At 55.7% G+C, this 21,133-nt stretch overlaps 3 protein-coding genes across 9 annotated transcripts in view; 1 reads left to right on the top strand and 2 right to left on the bottom strand.

Moving 5' to 3' along the window:
• Positions 1 to 1,288: 1,288 nt before the first annotated feature.
• UCK1 (uridine-cytidine kinase 1) lies at positions 1,289 to 6,210 on the bottom strand. The gene is made up of 7 exons (XM_063352769.1): positions 6,089 to 6,210; positions 5,826 to 5,985; positions 4,860 to 4,956; positions 4,592 to 4,734; positions 4,399 to 4,493; positions 3,224 to 3,272; positions 1,289 to 2,823 (listed from the first exon to the last, which is right to left on the bottom strand). The coding sequence occupies exons 1-7, from the start codon at positions 6,173 to 6,175 to the stop codon at positions 2,636 to 2,638; spliced, it is 819 nt and encodes a 272-aa protein (XP_063208839.1). The 5' UTR covers positions 6,176 to 6,210; the 3' UTR covers positions 1,289 to 2,635.
• Positions 6,211 to 7,196: 986 nt separating this feature from the next.
• PRRT1B (proline rich transmembrane protein 1B) lies at positions 7,197 to 9,047 on the top strand. Its single transcript, XM_063353166.1, has 4 exons — positions 7,197 to 7,343; positions 7,550 to 7,859; positions 8,012 to 8,152; positions 8,252 to 9,047. The coding sequence occupies exons 2-4, from the start codon at positions 7,563 to 7,565 to the stop codon at positions 8,396 to 8,398; spliced, it is 585 nt and encodes a 194-aa protein (XP_063209236.1). The 5' UTR covers positions 7,197 to 7,343; positions 7,550 to 7,562; the 3' UTR covers positions 8,399 to 9,047.
• Positions 9,048 to 9,881: 834 nt separating this feature from the next.
• Positions 9,882 to 21,133, bottom strand: part of RAPGEF1 (Rap guanine nucleotide exchange factor 1) — an 89,490-nt gene continuing 78,238 nt past the window's right edge. For all 7 annotated transcript variants that reach the window (XM_063352710.1, XM_063352708.1, XM_063352711.1 and 4 more), the window contains 10 exons: positions 18,780 to 18,864; positions 17,352 to 17,444; positions 16,794 to 16,979; positions 16,553 to 16,637; positions 16,230 to 16,324; positions 15,744 to 15,822; positions 15,500 to 15,601; positions 14,962 to 15,059; positions 13,805 to 13,933; positions 9,882 to 13,208 (listed from right to left, as the gene is read on the bottom strand). In XM_063352710.1, the coding sequence (XP_063208780.1) occupies positions 13,058 to 13,208; positions 13,805 to 13,933; positions 14,962 to 15,059; positions 15,500 to 15,601; positions 15,744 to 15,822; positions 16,230 to 16,324; positions 16,553 to 16,637; positions 16,794 to 16,979; positions 17,352 to 17,444; positions 18,780 to 18,864 (1,103 nt within the window). In that variant the 3' untranslated portion in view covers positions 9,882 to 13,057. The remainder of the gene's footprint in view (positions 13,209 to 13,804; positions 13,934 to 14,961; positions 15,060 to 15,499; positions 15,602 to 15,743; positions 15,823 to 16,229; positions 16,325 to 16,552; positions 16,638 to 16,793; positions 16,980 to 17,351; positions 17,445 to 18,779; positions 18,865 to 21,133) is intronic.

Here is a 21,133-nt window from a genome sequence, read left to right as displayed (position 1 = left end):
CCTGCAGTCTTTAGCATCATCCCATGACGATATTCCTCAGCAATGCATTATTTGCCCGCACTTTCAATGCTCTGCTGTCACCCCTATGTCATTGCATTGCAGCATGAAGCTAAGTTTATAAATAGTTCATTCTGCATAGAATAATGACTTGTTACTATTATCTATGTATAATCATTTGGCATAACCATAATTTTTATGAAGCTAAGCAAAAATAAAACAAATAATAGACATTAAAAATATCGCTGTTACAGCTAAACAAGCTAAAACAAAGCTTTAGGCAGGCCAAGAAGTCAACACCAGAAGAATCCTTTGGCCCTGCGGTGTTCACGCGAAGCCTGTGGCCTGTTAGTAGCGATGGCAGTATTGTATTTACCGGCCTGTGGGGTTACAGCCCAGGCCTCATAGGAAGAGGAACTCCGAGCAAGGTAGAACTGATCATGCCGACAAAGAAACCTGCTCTGACTTGCACACGTGGGTGCAGGGTACAAACACTGTAGGTAGCGCAGCCCGTGCCGGGGCCTGCACCACCAGAGGAATTCACAGGATCGGAGAAGGCGCCAGCGAAGGACCAGAGCGCTCAGTGGGGGATTTGCAATAGCTCTGTACAGGGATTCAGCAAGGGTTATAGTACCTACGCCACCTTTGAGGTTTTCTTTCACGTGGCTGCAGCAGCAGGATCTTGCAATACAGCTCGAAGCTGACCAAGACCGGTCCTGGGCAGAGCAGGGTGCGTTCCACTGGAGAGTTGCGTACTGCTCTAATGAACGCTAGTCACGGCGGCTCTGAGCTCCCGCCTCCCCCAGAGGAAGGTATGATCAAACACCACAGTCATTCAAAGTAGGGTTTAGTGACTATGTTGCTCCTACTTAAATCAGCCCCGATAGCTAATGCTTCAGTGCAGTAGCTCATAGTCTAAGTCCGTCACCCTGAGCTAAGCAGCACCCAGCAGCCCCGGGAAGGAACGGCTTTCTCCTCAGCCCTACAGCAGTGTGCCACTGACCTGCCCCTGAACCGCGCTGATCACGCACAGAGCATGAACCATTACCGAGTTCCAGTGTTGAAAAGACTGTAGGGATGACAGCGCAGACTGATTTTTTTTTTTTTTTTAGGGCTTTTTTTCCTCTAAAGCTTCAGCCCTTACAGAACTAAAGCTAACAATTCTGAGTTAAGGGGACAAAGACCTATTGAGTATAAAACTATCTCCAGAAATGTTCCTTTCTGTACCTTTGTGCTGGTGGAGTGCAAGCAGCACAAATATCTTTTATATAAAATGGTCATTTCTGCTCACTGTTTGTTCGTTTGTTTATTATTAGCCAAAGAAGTAATACACCCACAACCAACACAGCCAGACCCTGGCTTTTAGAAGACTAGCAAATATGAAAAAAATTCCTCATAATAATGTTTCCCCCCACCCCCATTCTTAAAATGACACTGTAAGTCCAGACTCAAGACGGACACCACACGGACGTTGTCAAAGGACCGACCAGCACTTCATTTCAGAAATTTTTTTCCCCAGAATCTTCATGTTGCTGCAGTATCACTTATCTGGGGTAAACTATAGAAACTGGGCTATCACTGTTTATACTTCCAGCCTCTTGTCTGCTCTTTTTAGAAAACCAGACTTTCTTGAGTTTAAACTCAAGATCTGCCCTGTGTGAGGGCAGAAGCGTGGCCAGAGAGCTGTGTGCCAGCAGCAGGAGGGTCTTGCACTTCACAGCTTTCCCCCTGGCTGATCTTTCCACCCGGCTCTGGAAGCGGACGGATTCCGCCCAGCAGAATCTGCAACCAGCAGTACGGACATGCCCCAAAAGACACTAATACTGACAAGGTCAGGTTTCTGTTTCCATGAGCAACTCAATCCAGTTGGAGCTCACACATTCAGTAACTGGGGTAAAGGAGACTATTTGGGTACAAAAAACAATCATACAGTGTAGCAACTGTTTGGGAGCCCAGAAAGGAATAAATTAGGAACCAAAATCACACAACTGCTTGGGCCTGTCCCCCCGATGAACTGCAAGTTCCCGTTTGTCCCAGTCTCTGTTTCATCTCTAGCTCAGGGGAGAGACTCCTCTACAGGTCAACCCCCCCTGCTAAAAAGGAGGCTGCCCAGCAGGAGAGCAACGCCAGAACGCACGGTGCCAACCAGGTGGCAAAGAGTAAGAACAGCACCTGCTTGTTGAAGTTAACAGGGTGTGAGCTAGTCTTGGATAAAGAGACTGGCTTTTCTTTCTAAGAAACAGGCAGATAATATTCCTGCTAAGGAAGACCATCATCAGGGAAATGGGGTATCATCTGGCCAGTCACCTGGTAGCGCTTAATGTTCAGGGGAGACTTCAGCATTACATCTAATTTTGAAAATTAAAAAACGGCAAGTAGCACTGCCTTTAACCAGTTCATCAAGTAACAGCATAACTCCAGACATCGCCAGGAGAAAAGGAAGGGGTCTTGGAGGGGAGAGGGGCGTTAGGCCAACTCCCTCCTCTCCCCTCTGTGAGAAGTTTCAACACCAGTATCCCCTCCGCTGCTAGGACGATTTAAAGGGCACTTCACCAACCATTCTGTTGAAGTCCTTCTTTCCCAAAGTGGTCTTCAGTGTTGGGCTGGACCAGAGGCAAATCCTTCAGATGCCGAGGGGTTAGTGCGGGCGGCTGCTGGACTCCAGGTGGGAGCGTTTGCCGGCCGCCAGCACGCTGCTGCTCTCTGTTTGTTCAGGGAACGGGCGCTTGTAGGTCCGACCGTGTCCGTTCATTGCCCCTCGCTGCCACTTGCAGATGTCCCCGTTTAGGATGTCTTGAATGTGCTGCACGATGAGGTTTATCGCAACTGCAGAGAGGAACGGGAAAGAGAGGACATGTAGGCTTTCTTGGCCGAGCTATCTGGAAAATGGGGAGCATCCAGCCCTGTTCAACTCAAGTTTTAGCAACAAGCCCTTAAATGAAGCTACGCCGGCCCTCTGCAGTGAGGTCAGACCGCGACACTAACACCAGCTTTAACGCTGGCGTCCTGCTCTGCATCTCCAATCGCGTGTCACTTTTTCCAGCCCTCCCCAGGCTGAAGTTGCTCATCCCGGTCAGGCTCCGAGCAGCTCCCTCCCTGCAGCCCCCCAGCAGAACGCCTCTCCTTAGAAGACGCAAACAAGGCCGTGGTGTGCCACCTCCTCCCTCCCCAACCCCACGGGTGGTGTCCCCAGAGAAATCAGACGGAAAACCCAGCTCCCTTTTACCCATGTTGTCAACTCCTCGGGGGATGATCACATCCGCATACTTCTTTGTCTGCAAAACACAAACAGTTGTGGAGACTGTTAATGGGAAAAGCCAGCTGTATTCTAGGAAGAAGCTACCAAACGCCAGGAAGATGAGAGCAAAGATGGAGGGGGTTCCATGCTCCGGGACCGTAAGTTAAAGCTCTCAGTCTAGGTAACACCTACGCGAATTGAGAAGTCATACTGGCTGACGTGCCCTGGATTTAAGGTCGGGGGCTGTTCTTGCTGCCCCTTGGCAGAGCATCAGCAGGTAGCAGCAGCAGGTCACGCGTGGAGTGCTCGTTTTCACGCTTCTGAAGAGAACGCTGCCTTCAGACGGCTCACCCGCGGCCAGGCTGAGCTCTGTTTGCCAAGAGCTGCTTCTGATCGGCATTTCACAAGCCACTGCTAAATCTCTGCCGAGAGCCGAAGCACCCAATGTGCGTGTGAAATTCCTTCCCGCCTCTGATGACGCTTTATTGATTTTTACCACCGTAGGGGCCCCTGCTGTTTCTTTTCCCCTACTTATAAAAAGGCTGGAAAATTCAGCATTTCTAACGAGTACTTTTACAATCCCAGAACTGCTTTGATCTAGAGCAAGAGGCGCCTGAGTTAGCCTTTTCCATTTTTTAATCCACGTACAGGATTTTGTTCTCAAAGGCTTGGTTTTTTTCACAAATTAATTTGATTACATGAGCACCTAAATTGGCCCCGCATTATACGGCCTAGCAGGCAGACGCTCTAATGGTCTGCCCCAGCCTTTCACCCGGGTTCCCTGTTGAGAGCGAATCTGCTGGAAACCCAGCTCTTCTCTTCCGTCTTCCTGCGAGACTGAAGAATAAATGCAGAGTGGGAGTGTCTGAGTCAAAGGGACCCATGGCAAAACAGCTATGGCAGCCAGCAGCGAGAAAAGGAGCACAGCCTCTAGGGATTTCCATGGCTGCAACACAAGGAACCATGGGTTTCTCATGCAACACAACCATTTAAATTCCTTAGACAAGCAGCTTGTAACGGTTAAATAGCTGAGGCAGAGGGGAGAGCAGGGGACTCATGAAAAACAAATATCAAGAGCCACCAGTGCAGCTAATCCCCAGGTGTCCCTGCTCCTTCCCTCCCCCCAGAAAACCACAAACCAAATTAGTGAAATGGTTTCGTACCGGTAAGCAGAACTCCTCAAAGGCAGGCTTGACGAAGGTGGTGTACTGGGTGAGGATCTGCTCAAGGTCCCTCCCGCGTTTCATGTCTCGCAGAACTGGGATGGGAAGATAAAGCCCCTGAGTTCTACCACCTGGCCGAGGGTGGGTGAGGAACGCGAGCAGGCTGAGGCTGCCCGTGACGGCCGAGCATTACCCCTGCGGGACAGCCGGACGTCGGAATCCGTGTCGACAAAGAGCCGGAGATGGAACATGTCCCGAATGTCCTGGCTGTAGAAAACCAGGATCCCCTCGAAGAGGACAACGTCAGCAGGATAGACCACCGTCGTCTCTGCCAGCCTGCCAGGAAAACACACCCAGAGCTCGTCGCTAAATGGGTCTCACACCAGTCAAGCCATCCGTCCCCAGGCTGGGCTGGGGACACCCACACACCCCCCAAGACTTCACACAAATCCGAAACCTACCTAGAATGCGTCACGAAGTCATAGGTTGGTACCTCAACCGTTTTCCCCTCAACGATGTTTTTCAGGGTTGTATGCATCAAATCGTTATCAAAAGCGTCTGCAAAAGGAAGGCGTTCAGATGTTGCTGTACCAAGTGTTCTCCTCAGATTTTCTAGACCTGAAGGGAAATCTCTCTTCCTGGTATTACAGCAGGAAAATGGGAATTTATGCTTTATTCTTTCCTACCAGCAGCTATCTAACACTCCCTGCCCAAGCTATAATTGCTGCACTTCATTAGAGAGATAAGGAAGAGAGAATTTGCTGTTCCTAAGCAACTACAACACAACGAAATTAAGAACCCAATGTGAAGCTGGTAATTGTGTAATTTTACCAAACCACTTGGTAATTGTATAAATTTGTGCAACTCTTTTAGCCTGTCAGCTAAGAGTAATTTAGAAAACCTCAGACATCTTTCATGCTTTTCATTATCCGCTCTGCTTGAAGCTGCGGCGGGCTCCGGACTTCAGGCAAGGGCAGGTCCCCGTCCCACTGCAACGCGCAGCAGCCCCCGCGCAAGGGGAGCAGCTCTTCATGTGGGAGAGGCGCATCAGGAAAGGATTGGGGATGGATGCAGTTTATTCCAGAGCCTCTCGTCGGCCGGGGATGAGGAGGCAGCACCGTGGAAGCGGGATGCTCTCCAGCATCGCGCTCTGCCAAGGTGCGGTTACCACCGGCCGCGTTCGTGGTGGGAACGTGCCCGAGCGTCAGTCGCGCACCGAATCACTTCGCTTGGAAAAGACCTTTGAGATCACCCAACCCCAAGCCCAAGGCGGCCCGGCCCACCGCGCGTCTGGCGGCGGGAAGGCGCGTTCCGTTACCCGACGCTCGTCGTTTCCCGCACGCCCCCCCAGCGAACCCCCGACCCCAGCCCCCGGCCTTAAAGCGGGGGACGCCGCCGGGCTCCGGCCGCGGCCGGCGGGGCCTCACCCGGGTGGTCGAAGTTGTACTGTCCCTTCAGCGCCTTGGCCTTCTGCTCGGCGGTCAGCACCTTGTAGAAGCTGTCCTGGCTGAGGATGAGGACCTTCCGCTGCCGCTGGTCCACCTCCTTCTGCCCCAGCAGCTCCATGATCTTCTCGCACACTGTGGACTGAGCGGGCCGGGGGGGTCAGACGGGGCCGGCGCCACCCGCCGCCGCCGCCCCCCCGGCCCCGCTCGGCTCCCCCCCGGCCCCGCGGGCCGGCGGGTCTCACCTTGCCGCTGGCGGTGCCGCCGCTGACGCCGATGAGGAAGGGCCTGGGCCGCGGCCGCTCGGGCTCGGCGCCGCCGGCGGAGGCCATGGCGGGCGGCGGCGCTGCGCGGGGCACGACGGGAGCTGTAGTCCGGGGGCGGGGCGGGGCGGGCACACGTGCGCTGAGCGCGGCCGGCCTCAGCCCAGGCGGGCAACGGCGGGGGCGGGCGCGGGCGGCTGCACCCGGCCGGAGACCCCTGGGCGCGGGCAGCTGTGCGGCCAGGGCAAGAGGAGACGGCCTCGGGGTGCGCCGGGCGAGGCTTAGGACGGATATCAGGAAAAAACTTCTACACCAAAACGGTTGTGGAGCATTGGAACGGGCTGCCGAGGGAAGTGGCGGAGTCGCCATCTCCGGAGACATTTAAAAGATGGGCAGACGCGGTGCTGAGGCACATGGTGTAGCGGTGGTTTGGGCAGCGTTGGGTTCATGGTTGGGCTCGGTGAGCTTAGAGGTCCCCTCCAACCCAGACGATTCTGTGATTCTCACTCTGTCCCTGGTGACACACGGCTGTGCCCGTGGACGTACGGCTGCCAACGCGTGGGCGCGCGTCGGGGTGTGCGAATACGTGTCTGTGCAGAAATATGTATGTGAAGAAACATGAACGCACAGCAGATAAGGACATATAAACACAAACACGTATAAGACATATATAGAGTGCGCACACACACTATGTGTACGGGGATATCTTTAAATATCTATCTCTATATAATAAGAGAATCGTAGAATGCCAGGTTGGAAGGGACCACAAGGATCATCTGTCCCAACATGCACACACACATTAAACATTAATAGATACAGCTACGATACATTTTAACCCACTTTTTGTATATCGATAGGTGAGGACAGAATACATAGACGGCGCTTTCTACGTGTAAACACGATACTTTACAATAAAGCCTAACGCCACACACAAAAATACGTTTAACCACGTGTAAACGCGCCGCTGAGCCGCGCGCCGCTTCTGGGGGCTGCAGCGCGACGCTCGCGGCGCCGGACACCGCCCCCGCCCGCGGTGGCCCCGCGGGGTCCCGGTGACACCCCCGGTCCCCGTCCCCCCCGAGTCCCCCCGCCGCGAGCGGCCCCCGCCCGGCCGGGCCCTGGGCAAACAGCGCCCGGTCAATCATTAACCCGCCGCCGGCGCCGCGCTCCGGGGCCGCGGCGGGGCCGCAGCGGGGGGAGCCCCGAGACACCGGCGGGGGGGACCCCCGGCACCGACGTGAGTGGGGACACGGGGGGTGGCGCTGGGGGGGGCTCGGCGGTCCCGCGGCGGGAGGGAGGGGGGTAAAGGTGGTGGCGGGGAGGGCCCGTCCCAGCCCCGAACTCGGCCCGAATTACGGGGGTCGCTCGGGGCCGGCTGGGCCCGGGCCCGCGCCGCCGCCGGGGGGGGACGCGGGGCAGCCCAGCGCCTCCCTGTCCCCGCAGGCCGCTCCGCGGGATGGCGGGACACGCAGCGGCCGGGCCCGCAGCCCAGGGGGCGGAGCGGGGGCTGCCCGCGGCCGGGACCCCCCGGCAGCGCGGGGACGGGCTCGTGGTGGTGGCGGCGGTCACCAACGCGGCCTTCGAGGGGGACCCGCCGCCCTACTCGCCCCCGGACCCCAAGAGCGTTCACCTCCTCTACCCGCCGTTCCCGGCCGGCTTCTCCCAGCAAGTGCCCGTCGTCTACCAGCCGGGGCCGGGGCCGGGGCCCTTCCCGCCCCCCGGCGTCCCGCCCGCGCCCCTGCCCTACACCACCGTACGTACCCCCACCCCGACGGGTCGCCCGTCATCCCCCCAACCCCGGGTTCGTGGGGTCCCAAGCAGCGCCTCGAGCGATGCTGGAGCACCACAGCCCTTGGGGACACACGGCGGGGGTTGTGCAGCTCTAACCCCCGCTCCGTGTCGCAGTACGACGGGCAACCGAGCACGGGGCCATCGCCCGCCGGCCACGGGCAGCCCCTGCCCAAGGACTACATGGTGGAGTCGGTGCTGGTGACCATCTTCTGCTGCCTCCTGACCGGCGTCATCGCCCTCGTCTACTCCTACGAGGTAGGGACGGTGCGGTCCTGATTCACACCGAACGCACCTCGACCCCCCTCCCGGTGCCGCGGGTCTCCTCTAACCTCTCCCCTTCTCCCCCCGCGCCAGACCCGGGCTGCGATCGGCCGCGGGGACATGGCCCAGGCAAACGTGTCATCCAAAAAGGCCCAGTCACTGGTGCTCTTCAGCCTCCTCTTCGGGTTGTTTGCCTCCATCAGCTGGGTCATCTATGTCCTGGTGGCCCTGTACCTATGACAGGGACTCCCAGCCCCAGGGACACGGTGCCGGGGGCTCCTGGTGGCTCACCACGGCCAGGGGGACATGGGCAGGCTGCAGCCCCCGTGTGGCATCACCAGGGCTGCTGCGGGAAACAGGTGACCACACCACGAAGTGTTCTCGGGGCTGAGGGGCAGCATCCGTCCTTCCTGGCGGGATGAGGAATCGCTCCGGAGCCGTACGTGCCTTTGCCCACCGGCTCTCAGCCCCACGAACCGCAGCACGGGCAGGATGAACCCAAACCGAAGCGATGGTGGTGCCGGTCCCGTGCCCTGCTGGAGCCGGCTCTGGACATGGAGCCGCGTGGGAGCAGCAGCACCACGTACGGCACCCGGCTCTGCTGCGGGGTGTTGAATCCCGTTGGCACGAACTGTCACTGCAAAGGGGACGGTGTCGCAGGGGGAGCATCCTGCAGTCGGGGCTGGAGACAGAGCAAGCGCCCGAGGCAGAACGGGGAGGCCGAGGCGTGCAGAGCTCCAGGCCTGCAAGACGCCCTTACCAGTAATAAATAATGTGAGAAAATATAAAACCACTCATTTAGCTTCTACGGTAATTTTGCACACACAAATACACACACATGCTGTATTGCCACCTTCTTGCTGCTTCCAGATTGAAATAAAATACAGGCGTAGCCAAAGCTCCTGTTTTCTGTGCACACCAAAGACCTTCTTCCAAACCCCGCCTCCACGTGGCTTTTGTCCACTACAAAATTCAGGGCAAGTTCTCCTAGAATCGGTCAAATCAGGGTTTCCCGCCCCAGCAGGCAGGTGCCAGGGCTCCAGGAGACCCTGGGGAAGGGGAGCCCGCAGCCGAAGGGGAGGCAGCGGCCCCAGGAATGGGGGTGCCCCACTGAGCTGCTGCGGGGAAGGGGAGGACGAGCCCCTGGGTCTCTGAGCCGAGCGGGGATGCGGATGTGCCCCGTGTGAGGACTGCCCTCCTGTCGGCCTCCCAGGGGGCTGTGACACCCCACAACGCCGGGGCGGGGGGACGCGGCACCGCGGTGCAGCCCCAGCGAGGGAGCGTGTGCTCGGTCCGTGTCTGGGCATCCTCCTCCCGAGCTGGCCCACGCCGATTATTTCCAGAGGAATTTTGAACCCCGTCCAGGACTGAAATAGTGCAGGAGCGTGCTCAGCCGCCCAGGCCACCGCAGGGGCTATTTATAGCCCTTGGCCACCCGGCCCTCGGCCGCTGCACGGGCTGGGCTGTGGCCGGGCACGAGCCTGCCAATGTGGGCTTTGGGGAGCGGAAGCCCCCCGAGATGGGGGATGCGGGTGCCCGGAGGAAAGTGACAGGAGCAGACATCCCTCCCCCCGGCCAGTGCAGGGCTTGTACTGGGGCGAGACCATCTCGCTGGGAGGCGAGGAAGAGGTTTATAGGGGAAAAATAAAAGGGAGAAGGGCCACGGGCAGAGGAAAACCCCGAGGGGCACATGAGAAAACACGAGGCCACACCAGCGCCAGAAGCGGATTCGATTGTCACTTTAATCCACAGACTGCTGCATGCACTGTAAACAGGATGATCAGGCGGGTTTGTTATTGGTGTTTATTTGTCTTTAATATAAAAGTTACAGGTCTGAAATGTTCGCAGGAAGATGCCACCATCAGGACCGGGTTAGTGGTAAATACGTAACACAACCGCACGGCTGGGGGGGAGGCCTGGGAGCGGGGCAGGGGGCTGGTGACCGGGGGCATCGCTTCTGCCCCACGCGCGGAGGGGATCGAGACCCCTCTCTCCCCCCAAAAAGGGAGGTGACAGCCTCAGGGATGCTGCCTGCAAGACATGGGAGCACGCTCAGGGCCGGTCTTGCCAAGGGCTGCTGTTCGGGGCTTCTGCTCCCCAGGGGTGCTGCTCCTGGAGGGGGGGTCTCTGGTCAGCAAACCTGAAGCTGCTCTGGGGGAGGGGAACCTTCGTTAGGGCCCCTCCAGCCCTGCAAGCCCGGCCAAGGTAGGGACACGGGCCAGGAGCCGTGGCTGGGACACCCCGCTCGGCTGGGGATGACGGCAGAGCAATGGGGAGAAGGGGGGGAGCCGGGGGGCTCGGCCCCACCGCGCTGGACGAGGTGCTGCGGCCGCGCAGCCCTCCCGTCCCCACGCCACGGGCCGAGCCGCCGGCTCGGGGGGGCTGAGGGAGAGCGAGACCCCCCTTTGTCGGTAAGAGGGCTCGTGGTTCCAAGCGCAGGCAAGAACTGGACCAGGGAGAGGGGGGGCGAGCCCCCCGGCAGGGCTGGGACAAGGCGCACCCCCCTGGCCCCCGTGGCATCCAGCCCCACGAGCGCTGCACCCCCATGGCCCCCGCACGGGGCAAGCGGGGCCACGGGCCGGGGTTTCAGTGCCACCAGCACACGGCACTCCTAGAAAGAGCCGAGGGCACGGCCCAGCACCGAGGGAGCTGCTCGGAGCCGGCGGGGGGAAGCCTGTGCCGGACACCGCCTGTATTTGCCTTTTCATAGTCTTGTCATATTGGGTTAGGTTTTTAAAAAAAATCTTATTTACAAAGGAAAACACAAGCATTACTTCCTGCGTGGAAGGCTGGGAAACCTTTGGGGATTGCAAAGCCTTGGCCGGACACAACACACGGCTCCAATGCTCTTCGTGCCACAAAAATAAACCGGTTTTGAAGAGTTCTGGCTCGGACACTGCATTTCGGCACAGGAAGATCCCCGCTCTGCTGCGCCGGGGTTGCACACCACGGAGCGGTGCGGGACCCCACGCTCGCCTTCCCCAGAAGACGCCCTCGCGGGCAGGGGGGTCTCTCTGCGCTTCAGCGTTTGGCCGCTGTGCGAGTCCTGTGCCTAAATCTGCAGGAAAACAATCGAGCTGGGTATAATCCTGCGACCGGGGCAACGCCGCTGTCGCTCCCTCCGGCCGCCCGCCAGGCAGGGCTGCGTCTGCCCACAGCCGGCAAAGGCTTGGCAATCTGGAGAAGGAAGTGCTGGCAACTCTGATTCACCCAGAATAAACAGCGGCTTTAGCAAACACGGAGCTGCTATTGAGAAATAAGTTAAGGATGCTCTGCGAAACACCCCGGCTGTGTTCCTTGCAGGCTGCTGCCCTAAAACCGCAGGATTTTGTTAGAGCTCTGTAAAAACCTGTGACCACGCGACACAGTGCTGAGAAAGGCCTCACAGGCTGCTAAAACCTACAGCGTACACTCAAACCCACGATCCATGCCGTAAACCATGGGGCGAGGACAGAGGGGAGGGCTGTGAAATGGTCCGACTGGGGCCGAACTGGGGAGGAGGCGGCAGGAGGGACACGGAGAGGGAATAAGGCACACCGAACGGACTGGGGTTAACGCTGCCTGTGTGGGAAATGAGGACCCCCCTCGCTCTTCCACGCCGGGCTGCCCCTGCCCTGCTGGCTCCAGCACGGCGGGACGGGGGACGGGGAGCTGCCGGGGCTCCTGCCAAAGCGCGGATCACAAAGCACAGCACCAAGGGGCAGCCGGACGGGAACCCCCCGAAAAAACCATTTGGCACCAGTGAGAGCAGAGCGGAGCGGGGCGGAGGGGACAGGGCGGCTCGGCTGGGCACAGGGCTCCTTCCCGGTGCCCGTCTCCAGCCCCAGAAAGGGACCCGCTGGCTCCTTCGCCCGGCTCCTGCGCCCGCTCCGCAGCCAGCACCCACGCGGCCACCCCGAGCCTCCTTTCTTCCAGCACTTGGAACATCGTCACTGGTTGTGAATTTTATACATACTATTTTGCACTTTTCTTTTTTTTTTTTTTTTTCCTATAAACCCATCGGTATTCAGACATGCATCAAAAAAATCTCCAATGGATTCTAAACACTAATATTTACAGTCTCGTATACTACAGCATTTCCTGTGCAAAAGCTAGTACCATCGCTAAAAGATACGGGTTCACGGGCCAAGCGAACCGCGGTACCTCGGGTAGTCAATGTTTCCAGGGTTCGGAGGGATTACCGTTGCTTAAATAACGAGATCTGAGAGGAGGAGGGGGATACGATGACTGGAGATGGCGGGTCCCTGCCCACATTTTCAGTGCCTTTTCCATATCTACGACCGGTGCCTTCCTCCCGTGGAGGAGGCGCGAGAGATCTGGGGTAAACCGAAGACCCCTGTAAACACAAGCAGCTCTCCGAAAGCTCCTCCGGCAGGCAGCGGGAGACTCCTCCATCCTCATCTCCTAGGGATGAACACGTTTCAAGGTGGCATTGCAGGGGAGGCTCAAACCCTCGGCTTCCAGGGCTGCTGCCTGCTGAACACCGCTCCGGAGACAAGTTCGAGGGTGCTGAGCTCTTGCCGACCCTCCTTTGTGGACGAAAACAAAAAGCCGGGTATTCCCGGATGGAATCGGCCAGCAAACCAGTAACACGCTCGCACGGGACCCTCCTTCCACAAAGCTCTCTCCCCGGGTTTAAAGCTGATTCATGGCACAGAGGGACGGGAGGAGGAGGAGGGCGAGTGCAGTGAGCACCGGCTGATCTCTGCCCTTTGCGGCCGACGCGCGCCGTCACTTCTTGCCTGCCGCGACAGCCCGACATTCGCGCACCCAGGGATGGCTGCCAGCTGGGAGGGAGGGTGCGTCATCCAGTAACAGGTACAAACATTGAACTCCAGTCTCATAGCTGCCCTCGGTGCGTCTGCGGAGCAATTCTCCTCGCTCGCACAACCCCTCCTCCTAGGTTTTCTCTTCTCGGTCTGTTTTCCGCCTCGTAATGTTCCGAGGTTTGATTTTGAGGGACAGTTCCCACAAGGCCTCCTCAGCCAGGTGGTCGCTGAAATCGTTGAAGAATGACACTATGTCGTCGTTTCTTTTGATGTCGTAATGTCTGGAAAACCAAAGAGCAGGCAGCCGTTAAACAAGGGGCCACCTGGGGCTTCCCTCTCCCAACTTCGAGCCACCCCCGCCCTGCTCTAAGGGACACCCAGCGCTGTGGGGGCTGCATTTACCTGAGCCCACTACTCGTGACTGTGGTGTGACACCAAAAAGGGGAAAAAACATCATGCCCGTCGCTGAACTGGGGGAAGAAAAAGACCCCATCACAGTGAAATCAGCTGTTAGATCTGCTGTTGTATGTTGAAGAAACCCCTCCATGACCTAGAGAAGCTAGGAACCAGCAACAGCAAGACCTGGAGGAAAAGCTGTTGTCTGAAAGAGAGCAGTGGGAAAACTTCACTGCACAGATCTCAAAACTACTATAGGAAAAATGCTTTCACAACTTTCAGTCATATCTAACAGAGAGAGGGAAGGGGACTGTGACCAGAGCCCTGTTGTTGCCACGTCTCCTCGCATCTCCATCATGCTGCTTTGACCTTAGACTCCTTCCCCTTCCACGGGGGCGTCCCTGCCCCAGCCACGACCCCCCCCCAAGTCCCCACTGTGGTGCCTCGAAGCCAGCTCTGACCCCCCTGCTGCTGCACTTACACTTGTTGGAAGCACCTCATGCTGTCCAGGATGTTAAACTGCTGCCAGCGCTTGGAAAAGTTCACTTTGCTGTCGATGTAATCAGGGTTTCCCAGATGAACAAAGGTCAGGTCCTGCAGAATCAGGCCTCTGAAAGAGAGGAAGGGGTAGCAGGGAGCAGGCAAACAGTACAGAGGTCAGTCACACAGGGGCAGCCACGGGCAACCTAATGGCCTCCTGCTGCTGCCAGCATCAGCATTGCAACTTTAAACCAGAGGGGAACATCTCCCCCGGAGCAGATCCAGTGGTGTTCAGGTGCCAGGTGGCCACCATGCACAGCTGGGAGACCTCTGAGCAAGGGACTCATGGTCACACCAAGGGCAATGAGGTTGCTCTTTTACCCTCCATGGGAAGGAGGCCCAGGCTGGAAGAAGGTCGCAAAGTGAAGTGCCTGCTTAGGCGTTAAACCTTCCTTCCCGTTTTATACACGAGGGTTTCCCTCATGTGGAGGTTTTGCCAGCAAGGGGGTCTGCGCTCCCTTCCTCCCGCTGCCCCCCGGCTCAGCCTTGTCTCTGCACTCTCCTGCTGTGGCCCCGCCAGAGGGGATGCCTTGTGCCCACGCAACCTCCTCCTACGGAACTCTTTCCATGGAAGAAAGCAAGACCAGAAGTTTTACTGGTGAAAATCCAGAGCAAATCTGATATCTAGACCAGAAGGCCCCCACAGAGAAGGGCAAGGGCTTCAACCTTTCGTCTAGAAACAGAATGACGCAGCACATTTGACAAGGCAGGCTCCTCATTTACCGGCTCTTGCAGTCAGCAGAACCAGAGCTGCTGCAGAGGAGCAAGCAGCAGCTGGAAGTTGTGTGATCCATTGGAAAACTTGTCTCCCCCCAAAAACTATTTAAGAAGCTAAAAAAAACCACCCTAAAGATCCAGGCACTTGCCCTTTCCTTTGCCAGAGCCAATTCACAGAAGCTTTCTTCACAAAAAGCCACCACCCTGCTTTCCTCTGCCACAGGACAAACTGCTCCAGAGAGGCTGGGCTGGCGTGGCACATCACCGCTTCATGTAGGGCAACAGGCAAGTGCTGAGCTGAGCAGAAGCCGCTGAGAAATCCTTGAAGGAACCTTTTGAATGTGCAGAAGTAAGGGCAGAGGAAAGAAACTACCAACTCACAGGTAAGGTATGCAGGGGGGCTCCACATCAGCCAGCGCTGCTCGGTAGGCGCGGAAGGAGGAGGAGCTGTCGATCAGCGTGCAGTACTCAGCCAGGCCCTGCGGAACACAAAGCCCACGGTGGCACCACTGCTGCAAACCTGCTTTCCTGGCAACATCTCCTCAGAGTGCGATGCCGGCCAGGGAGTTAATGCCGTGCTGCAAACGCCTCCAACTGATTTACTCAGCCTGACCCCGAGGGCGTATACACAGAGCCCCGCTGCCTTGGCCTCACCAAGCCTTTAACTTGCAGGGAGGAGGAGGAGGAAGAGGAGGCAGCGGGGTCCCCCGTGACTGCGCTGGCACCCCTCAGCTGTCAGAACGCCCAGCCATGCTGCAGGCTTCCAGCGCTGTGGCACTTTACCCACTGGGGAGCAGCTCTCCACCAGCCCTCCACCCTGGGGCGTTGCTGAGCTGTTAAATCCACCCAGCTGGTTCATCCCGTAACCACGCTCATCCTTTTCCCCTGAAGATGACAGCTCTTGCTGCCCCTCCCTCACCTCTGAGGTTTGTTTCTGCCACTCCAGCCTTCGGATGGGTGCAGAATCCAGTGCAGAAAGAATGGCCAGATAGGAATTAAAATTATTCAGCTTTCTTAAGTGCTGTGAAGAGGGAGAATACAGCAGTTACTCTAGAGATCTGAAAAGCTTTCTAGCATCAAACAGCTCTACCAACCAGAAGGTCTGGCTCCGCTCTCCTTTAAGGAGCAGTGTGTGTGATTCACAGCAAGAGCCAAGCTGATACCTTCATAATCTTTATGAATTTAAGGAGCAGCCTCTCTCGGTCTTGGGCTTTCTCTTGTAGCATAATTATTGAACGGACCCTGGAAGAAGAGACAGAAAAAAACCCAAGAAAGATAAATCCACTTAAGCAGATCTCAGTTTTCTTGTTGTTTCATTGACAAAACTGCTAACTAGTAGGGATGAATCAACAATACCAAAAAGTTCATGTTGCTTCCAACTTAAATGGAGCACTCTAATTCACAACAAAGAATAATTCCAAGGATGACCACAATAACCCTTCACAGAGTGCAAGGGGAAGTTTGTCTGAAGGCCCCAACGGTACTGACAATAATTCCTCCAGGTTACGGCACCCTCCAAGTATTTTCTTTCTTTTCTGCTCTGGGCTCTTTAGTAAGTGCCCTGCACCTACTACCTGGCCAAAAATATACATCATCCTGTTTGTAACATGGGAACCAGCGCACACTTCAGTGCCACTGTTGCTCCTTACCAGTAGGACATGTTATTAAAGTGCTCTGTGAACTGTGTCAGGTTGGGGCTCTTCTCTTCATTTTGCTCCTTTGCCCAAAGCAAAACTTCTGGGATCTGCCGAGGAAGAAGAGGAGAAGGGGGTGGGAAAATGCCACACATTAAAATAGGATTTCTCCCTCAAGATTCCCAGTCGCAGTCTGTGGTCACAGCCGTTTGCTGACACAAGTTCAGCTGTCTCTACAAGCCAAGATGTGCTTGAAGAACCGGCAGGGAACACCAGAGATTGCAGAGGGTACATGTTAAAATACCCCCCCGGCCCTTACCCCATCCTCGTCTCTGTACCTCAATTTTATAGAAGAGTTCGGCATCTAGGAGGGTCAGCTGCTCGGCTATTTCATGACTGTGGAAATCATGCAGGGTCCCTGGCCTGTAGGAAACAGGGATGAAGCGTAAAGGCTAAGAAAATGTGACCTGTTGTCTTGCCTTTCTTATATTTTGGACTGAAAAAGCTCTTGTGTCCACAAGAAAGGGATGCCCCATCTCTCAGAAGGACCAAGATACGGTTACGTGCATCTTTCCTCACCTGGCTGCCACCCCACGGGCTGCAAGAGGTTTGATGGAATTGGCGTAGCTCAACATTTTCTTCTGATCCACTTTATCAAGGATATTCTTGCGCAACACTCTGGCGAGGCTCAGCTCCCCATTGCAGACCAGTCGGAAGACCAGGTCCATCAGCAGCTTGAGAATTTCCTCCGTTAACTCCACTAAGCTGAGGGAAAGATGGAAAACCCAGGGAAGGCATCAAAGCTACGCTGCCGAGCTAGAGACTCTGTATCTGTACCCAGTCGTGTTGCTCTTTCCCACGAGCAGAACTGAGTCACTGAAATTCCTCCCCTTGCCACCTCTTTTCTTCTGAGAGATGCCCCTTTCACTAATTATTTTAAAATCACTGACAGAGACAGGACGCACTGGGAACCTGCTGAACAAGAGGGTTCAGCACTATTGGCGTCTCCCTTGTCAGGGTAGAGGATTTCAGCCGTCATCATAGATGAGGATTAAACAACAAATCTTCATAACTGCCAGACCTCTGTACTGTTACTGACCCCACGTCTCCCATCCCGTAACAAGGAAGGCAACTCACCACAGCTCATCCACCACTCGCACCAGCACGAAGAAGGTGTTCTTACTGACTCGCTTCTTAAACGTGTCTGGGAAGTGGCAAAACTTCTCATATGTGGTTGCAAATTAAAGAATCAACTTAGTGTGGTCAGACCAGCGTCAGCGCAACTAGCAGCTGTCTTGAGGAACATCAGACGCACTGTTCTGTCTCGACTGAAACTGGTGTTCAGTTTCCAGGAGATAAGGGACACCGATATATCTCTAATTAACGTGGTATTAAGCTGCTGCCAGCTGCAGGTAGCAGGGGTGTGAGGAGGTGCTTACACCTCGCAGATCTGATGCTACAGGAGCAGGTGTACCCTGAAACTGTTCTCTCTCAGGCGGAATTTAATGAGCTGCACTCCTCTACTGTCATCTCCCCCACTGGTCTGTGACACCTGGTCTCAACAGATCTCAGATGTCACCTCTACCTTCCTCACTGCCCAATTTGCTGCCAGGAGAACGGTGGCAGGGGAGACGGCACAGGTTGAAAAAAGCTTCTGCCAGGTAGACAAAGGGAAAGAGAAAAAGGTTATCAGTAAGTCGAGTATTGACGAGGGCCTGCAGCAATGCCCCAGCCACTATTTTCAGTGACAACCGCTCCGCAGTGAGATCTGCTGTGTCCTTGGCCGCGCTGATCCCAGCAGGAGCAAGGGGAGCAACAGCTCTGCTGCAGATGGCAGTGATGAGCTGCGACGCAGGACAGGGTGACGTCAGGCTCCCTTTGACGTGCGTGTAGAGGACCAAAGCCCACGAGGCCTTTGCACTGCCTGAACGGAGACACTGACCCGCTCAGCTGACAGCAAAGGGAGCCACGGGAACAGAGCCAAGGGGAAGGAACTGCAGCAGGGTGCTCAGCAAGGAGCCTTCTCCATACTCTGCCAGAAATGCTAACGCTCACCCTGCCACGAAGGGGCCCTCGCCTCGTTAGCGGTTACAAGCTCGGTTCAGAACTGGGAAGCCAAGAGGACATTATCTTCTGTGCTGCATTTCTGGTAAGAAGAGAGAGAATAGGTCTTGATGATTTAGTCTTCTCTAGTACTAAACTACCTCTGCCCAAGCAGGCAATCCCGACGGCCCCTCCGGAAGGCAGAGTGATCCCCATTGTACAAATGAGATGTCCCAAACAAATGACCAACTCCCTGGTGATGTACAGAAAACCCAAACGGCTCTTCTCCCCTGCCAGGGCTTGCAGGAGGCTACTCTCAGGTCCGGCACTCCACCCTGCCCGGACCTGCCCTGCAGCATTTCCCATTTGCAGGGTGCAGAGGTGAAGGAAGTCCTGCTTGGGACGCCTCCAGGGCAAGCACATTACTGACCACACTGTCAGCAGGTTTTTGACCAACTTGCCACCAACTCCTTTGGCTCTGATTCCTGGAGCGGGTGAACCGCCACTCATGCAAAAGGATATCTGTACTGCAGCTTCTTGATGAGCTCTTCAGGGGTAATAAATGTCCTGTATGTGGTCAGAAAGGCTTCGCAGTACAGCACCAGATCTACAAAGAAAGATAAGAAAGCCTCAGTCAACCCCGCTTTCAGAAAAAGGAAGCTTCTTGTATGGTTGAATCCAGTCTTACAGGAAGAGGACACGACACATGTTGACACTAACGGACGTTACAGAAATGCTGTGCTGTTGTTTCTTACCAGCAGATGGACCCTACGGCATAAGAGCAACAGTGAACGTGCCCTGTCCCCACTGGCCTGGCTCCCATTTGCAGCACTCAGGCCTGCTGCTTCGTTTACGTGACCACCAAAGGGGTCAGTGAAAAACACGTTTGTGGGACTGGAACTTTCGATATTGGGTCAAGGGAAAATGTGGTTTAGACCTCGGGGATACTTTAAAATCTGATGGTGAGAGGTGGGTGCCTTTTCTCTGTCCGTGCTTAGGCAGCGTGGAGCCAAGCAGAAAGACATGGTCGCTCTTCCCTCCTGATCAGGAACGCACGTGTTTTGACATGATGATACGGTGCTGCAGACCCTCTGCCCTCGCTATGTTCCAGGAGATCTGCCCCAGGACAGTCTAAATGTAAGATCATTTTCAGCCAAAAGAAGAGTAAATTGCACTGCAAAACCCGATGCTACCGTGACCATGACCCTGCCACAACACAGACTCTGACGTGGTGCACGCAGCCAGCTTTTCTTTATTAATGTGCGGCAGTGGGTGCTACGGGCCCTGGAATTGCAAAGGCTTTGGCCATAGTCATGGGCACAAAGGAGGGAATTTGAAAAAGCAGAAACTGCAAACGGGAAAGAGGATTTCAGGTCAAGACTTCGGTACACTTGCAGTCGCAGGCAGGGCTTGGTCACTGTGGACAGAGCAGCGGTCAAAATGGACACTTACTAGCCCGGCTATAAAAGCATGCAGCACTGTGGGCAGCACGTGCAGTGGCATGGCAACCTGTCCCTGTCCCGTGCACTGCAACCGCCGGCAGAGCCTTCTTAGCGCAGACGGGGAGAAAAAGCTTCTGCCCTGCCTGCCCAGGCCGGGCTGTGCATGTACAGCTTCTTTCAGCCAGGACAGGGACCGCCCCAGGGCCGTGTGCTGAAACGTCCGTCCATCGCACGTGGAGGGTGGGAAAGAGCAGGGCAGGGTGTGCGTGTGGTGCCCCTACCTGCGGTGTTCCCCTCGGCGGGAGCCCGACAGAGACGCCGCCTCCTCCTGCTCTTAAATCAGAGAGCGCTGCTGCCTTTTGCTTCAAGACAATCAGACGTAAGCTCTAAAGCCAGAGGCTGGGTGGTCATGTCAGGGGTGAGTCCTAGGCCTCCTCCAGCTGTAATCCTGCACTCGCAGCAAGCGCGTGTGGCTGCGAGCACTTAACTGACCATGGATTTTATTCCTAAAGACCACAAGTCTCTCTTTATCCCCTATTCCATTTAGCTCTTTTAGAAAACTCAAATGGACAAGAAGCATCATGCAACAGGGCGTGGAGTTACATTTATTCTGGGTTCCCATCTGCCCAAAAGGCAACGTGAGGTAATACAGCTGGTCTGCTCTGGCACTCAAAGCTGCCAAGAAATTCATCTTTAAAGGAAAGCCTCTTAACTATACCCCTCTGTGCCGTTTGGATGATTGATTTACAAGCCCTAAATTCTTCTCATTGTAAGCTTAATTCATTAACCCTCTCAGTCACCCAAACACTGGGTTAGCATAGCACAAATTCCTCTGTGCTCCATTCAGCTCAGCGGCTTGGCAGAGCCCGTGGGGCTACACTCGGCCACTGTGAGAAACCTACCGCGCAGAGCTCCCTCCACCCAGCCGCCCTCCCATCTGCACCGCTGCATTTAAAATCCTGCTCTAGCTTTTCCTGGTCTTGAGAGGTTCTCCCTGGCCTTCCCCTCACTGCTCGCAGCATCCTCAGAGCTCCCCGTTCACGATCTGGAGGTCCAGCACACATCCCTTTACCAAGTAGCTGTCTCTCAACAGAAATAGAAGGGAAGTTCCTCCAATGTGACGACGCTTGTTCCGGAGAACGGCAGGAGTAAATCAGAGCTTCTCTATTCCAGTTTCAGCATTTTTGTAAGGGGTATTTCCACCATCTCATTTAGACTATTTTTTGTTAAATACACACATCAAGCCATGGTGCTATCAGTTGCCTCCTCCTCTCTAGTACATTCCTAACTTAGGTCCTTTCTGCCTGGATTTGATGCCCGACGTAAACAGGGAAACATAGCTGTCAGAGGAAGGATTTTCTTGCTAGCTGAATGGTGCCGGTAAGTAATTGCAAATACTTTATGCTACAGTAAAACCCCTGCCATTTAAAAATG

Source organism: Chroicocephalus ridibundus, chromosome 15 (assembly GCF_963924245.1).
Source record: "Chroicocephalus ridibundus chromosome 15, bChrRid1.1, whole genome shotgun sequence".
Lineage (NCBI taxonomy): Eukaryota > Metazoa > Chordata > Aves > Charadriiformes > Laridae > Chroicocephalus > Chroicocephalus ridibundus.
Note: the sequence above shows the minus strand (reverse complement) of the source record. Positions and strands in the feature narration are given on the sequence as shown.

Coding starts and splice junctions, on each gene's coding strand:
- UCK1 (XM_063352769.1), bottom strand. CDS start 6,175: ATGGCCTCCGCCGGCGGCGCCGAGCCCGAGCGGCCGCGGCCCAGGCCC. Junction 4,735..4,859: donor GACTTCGTGACGCATTCTAG/GTAGGTTTCGGA, acceptor TTTTCCTGGCAG/GCTGGCAGAGACGACGGTGG. Junction 4,494..4,591: donor CGTCCGGCTGTCCCGCAGGG/GTAATGCTCGGC, acceptor TTCCCATCCCAG/TTCTGCGAGACATGAAACGC.
- PRRT1B (XM_063353166.1), top strand. CDS start 7,563: ATGGCGGGACACGCAGCGGCCGGGCCCGCAGCCCAGGGGGCGGAGCGG. Junction 7,860..8,011: donor CGCCCCTGCCCTACACCACC/GTACGTACCCCC, acceptor TCCGTGTCGCAG/TACGACGGGCAACCGAGCAC. Junction 8,153..8,251: donor CCCTCGTCTACTCCTACGAG/GTAGGGACGGTG, acceptor CCCCCGCGCCAG/ACCCGGGCTGCGATCGGCCG.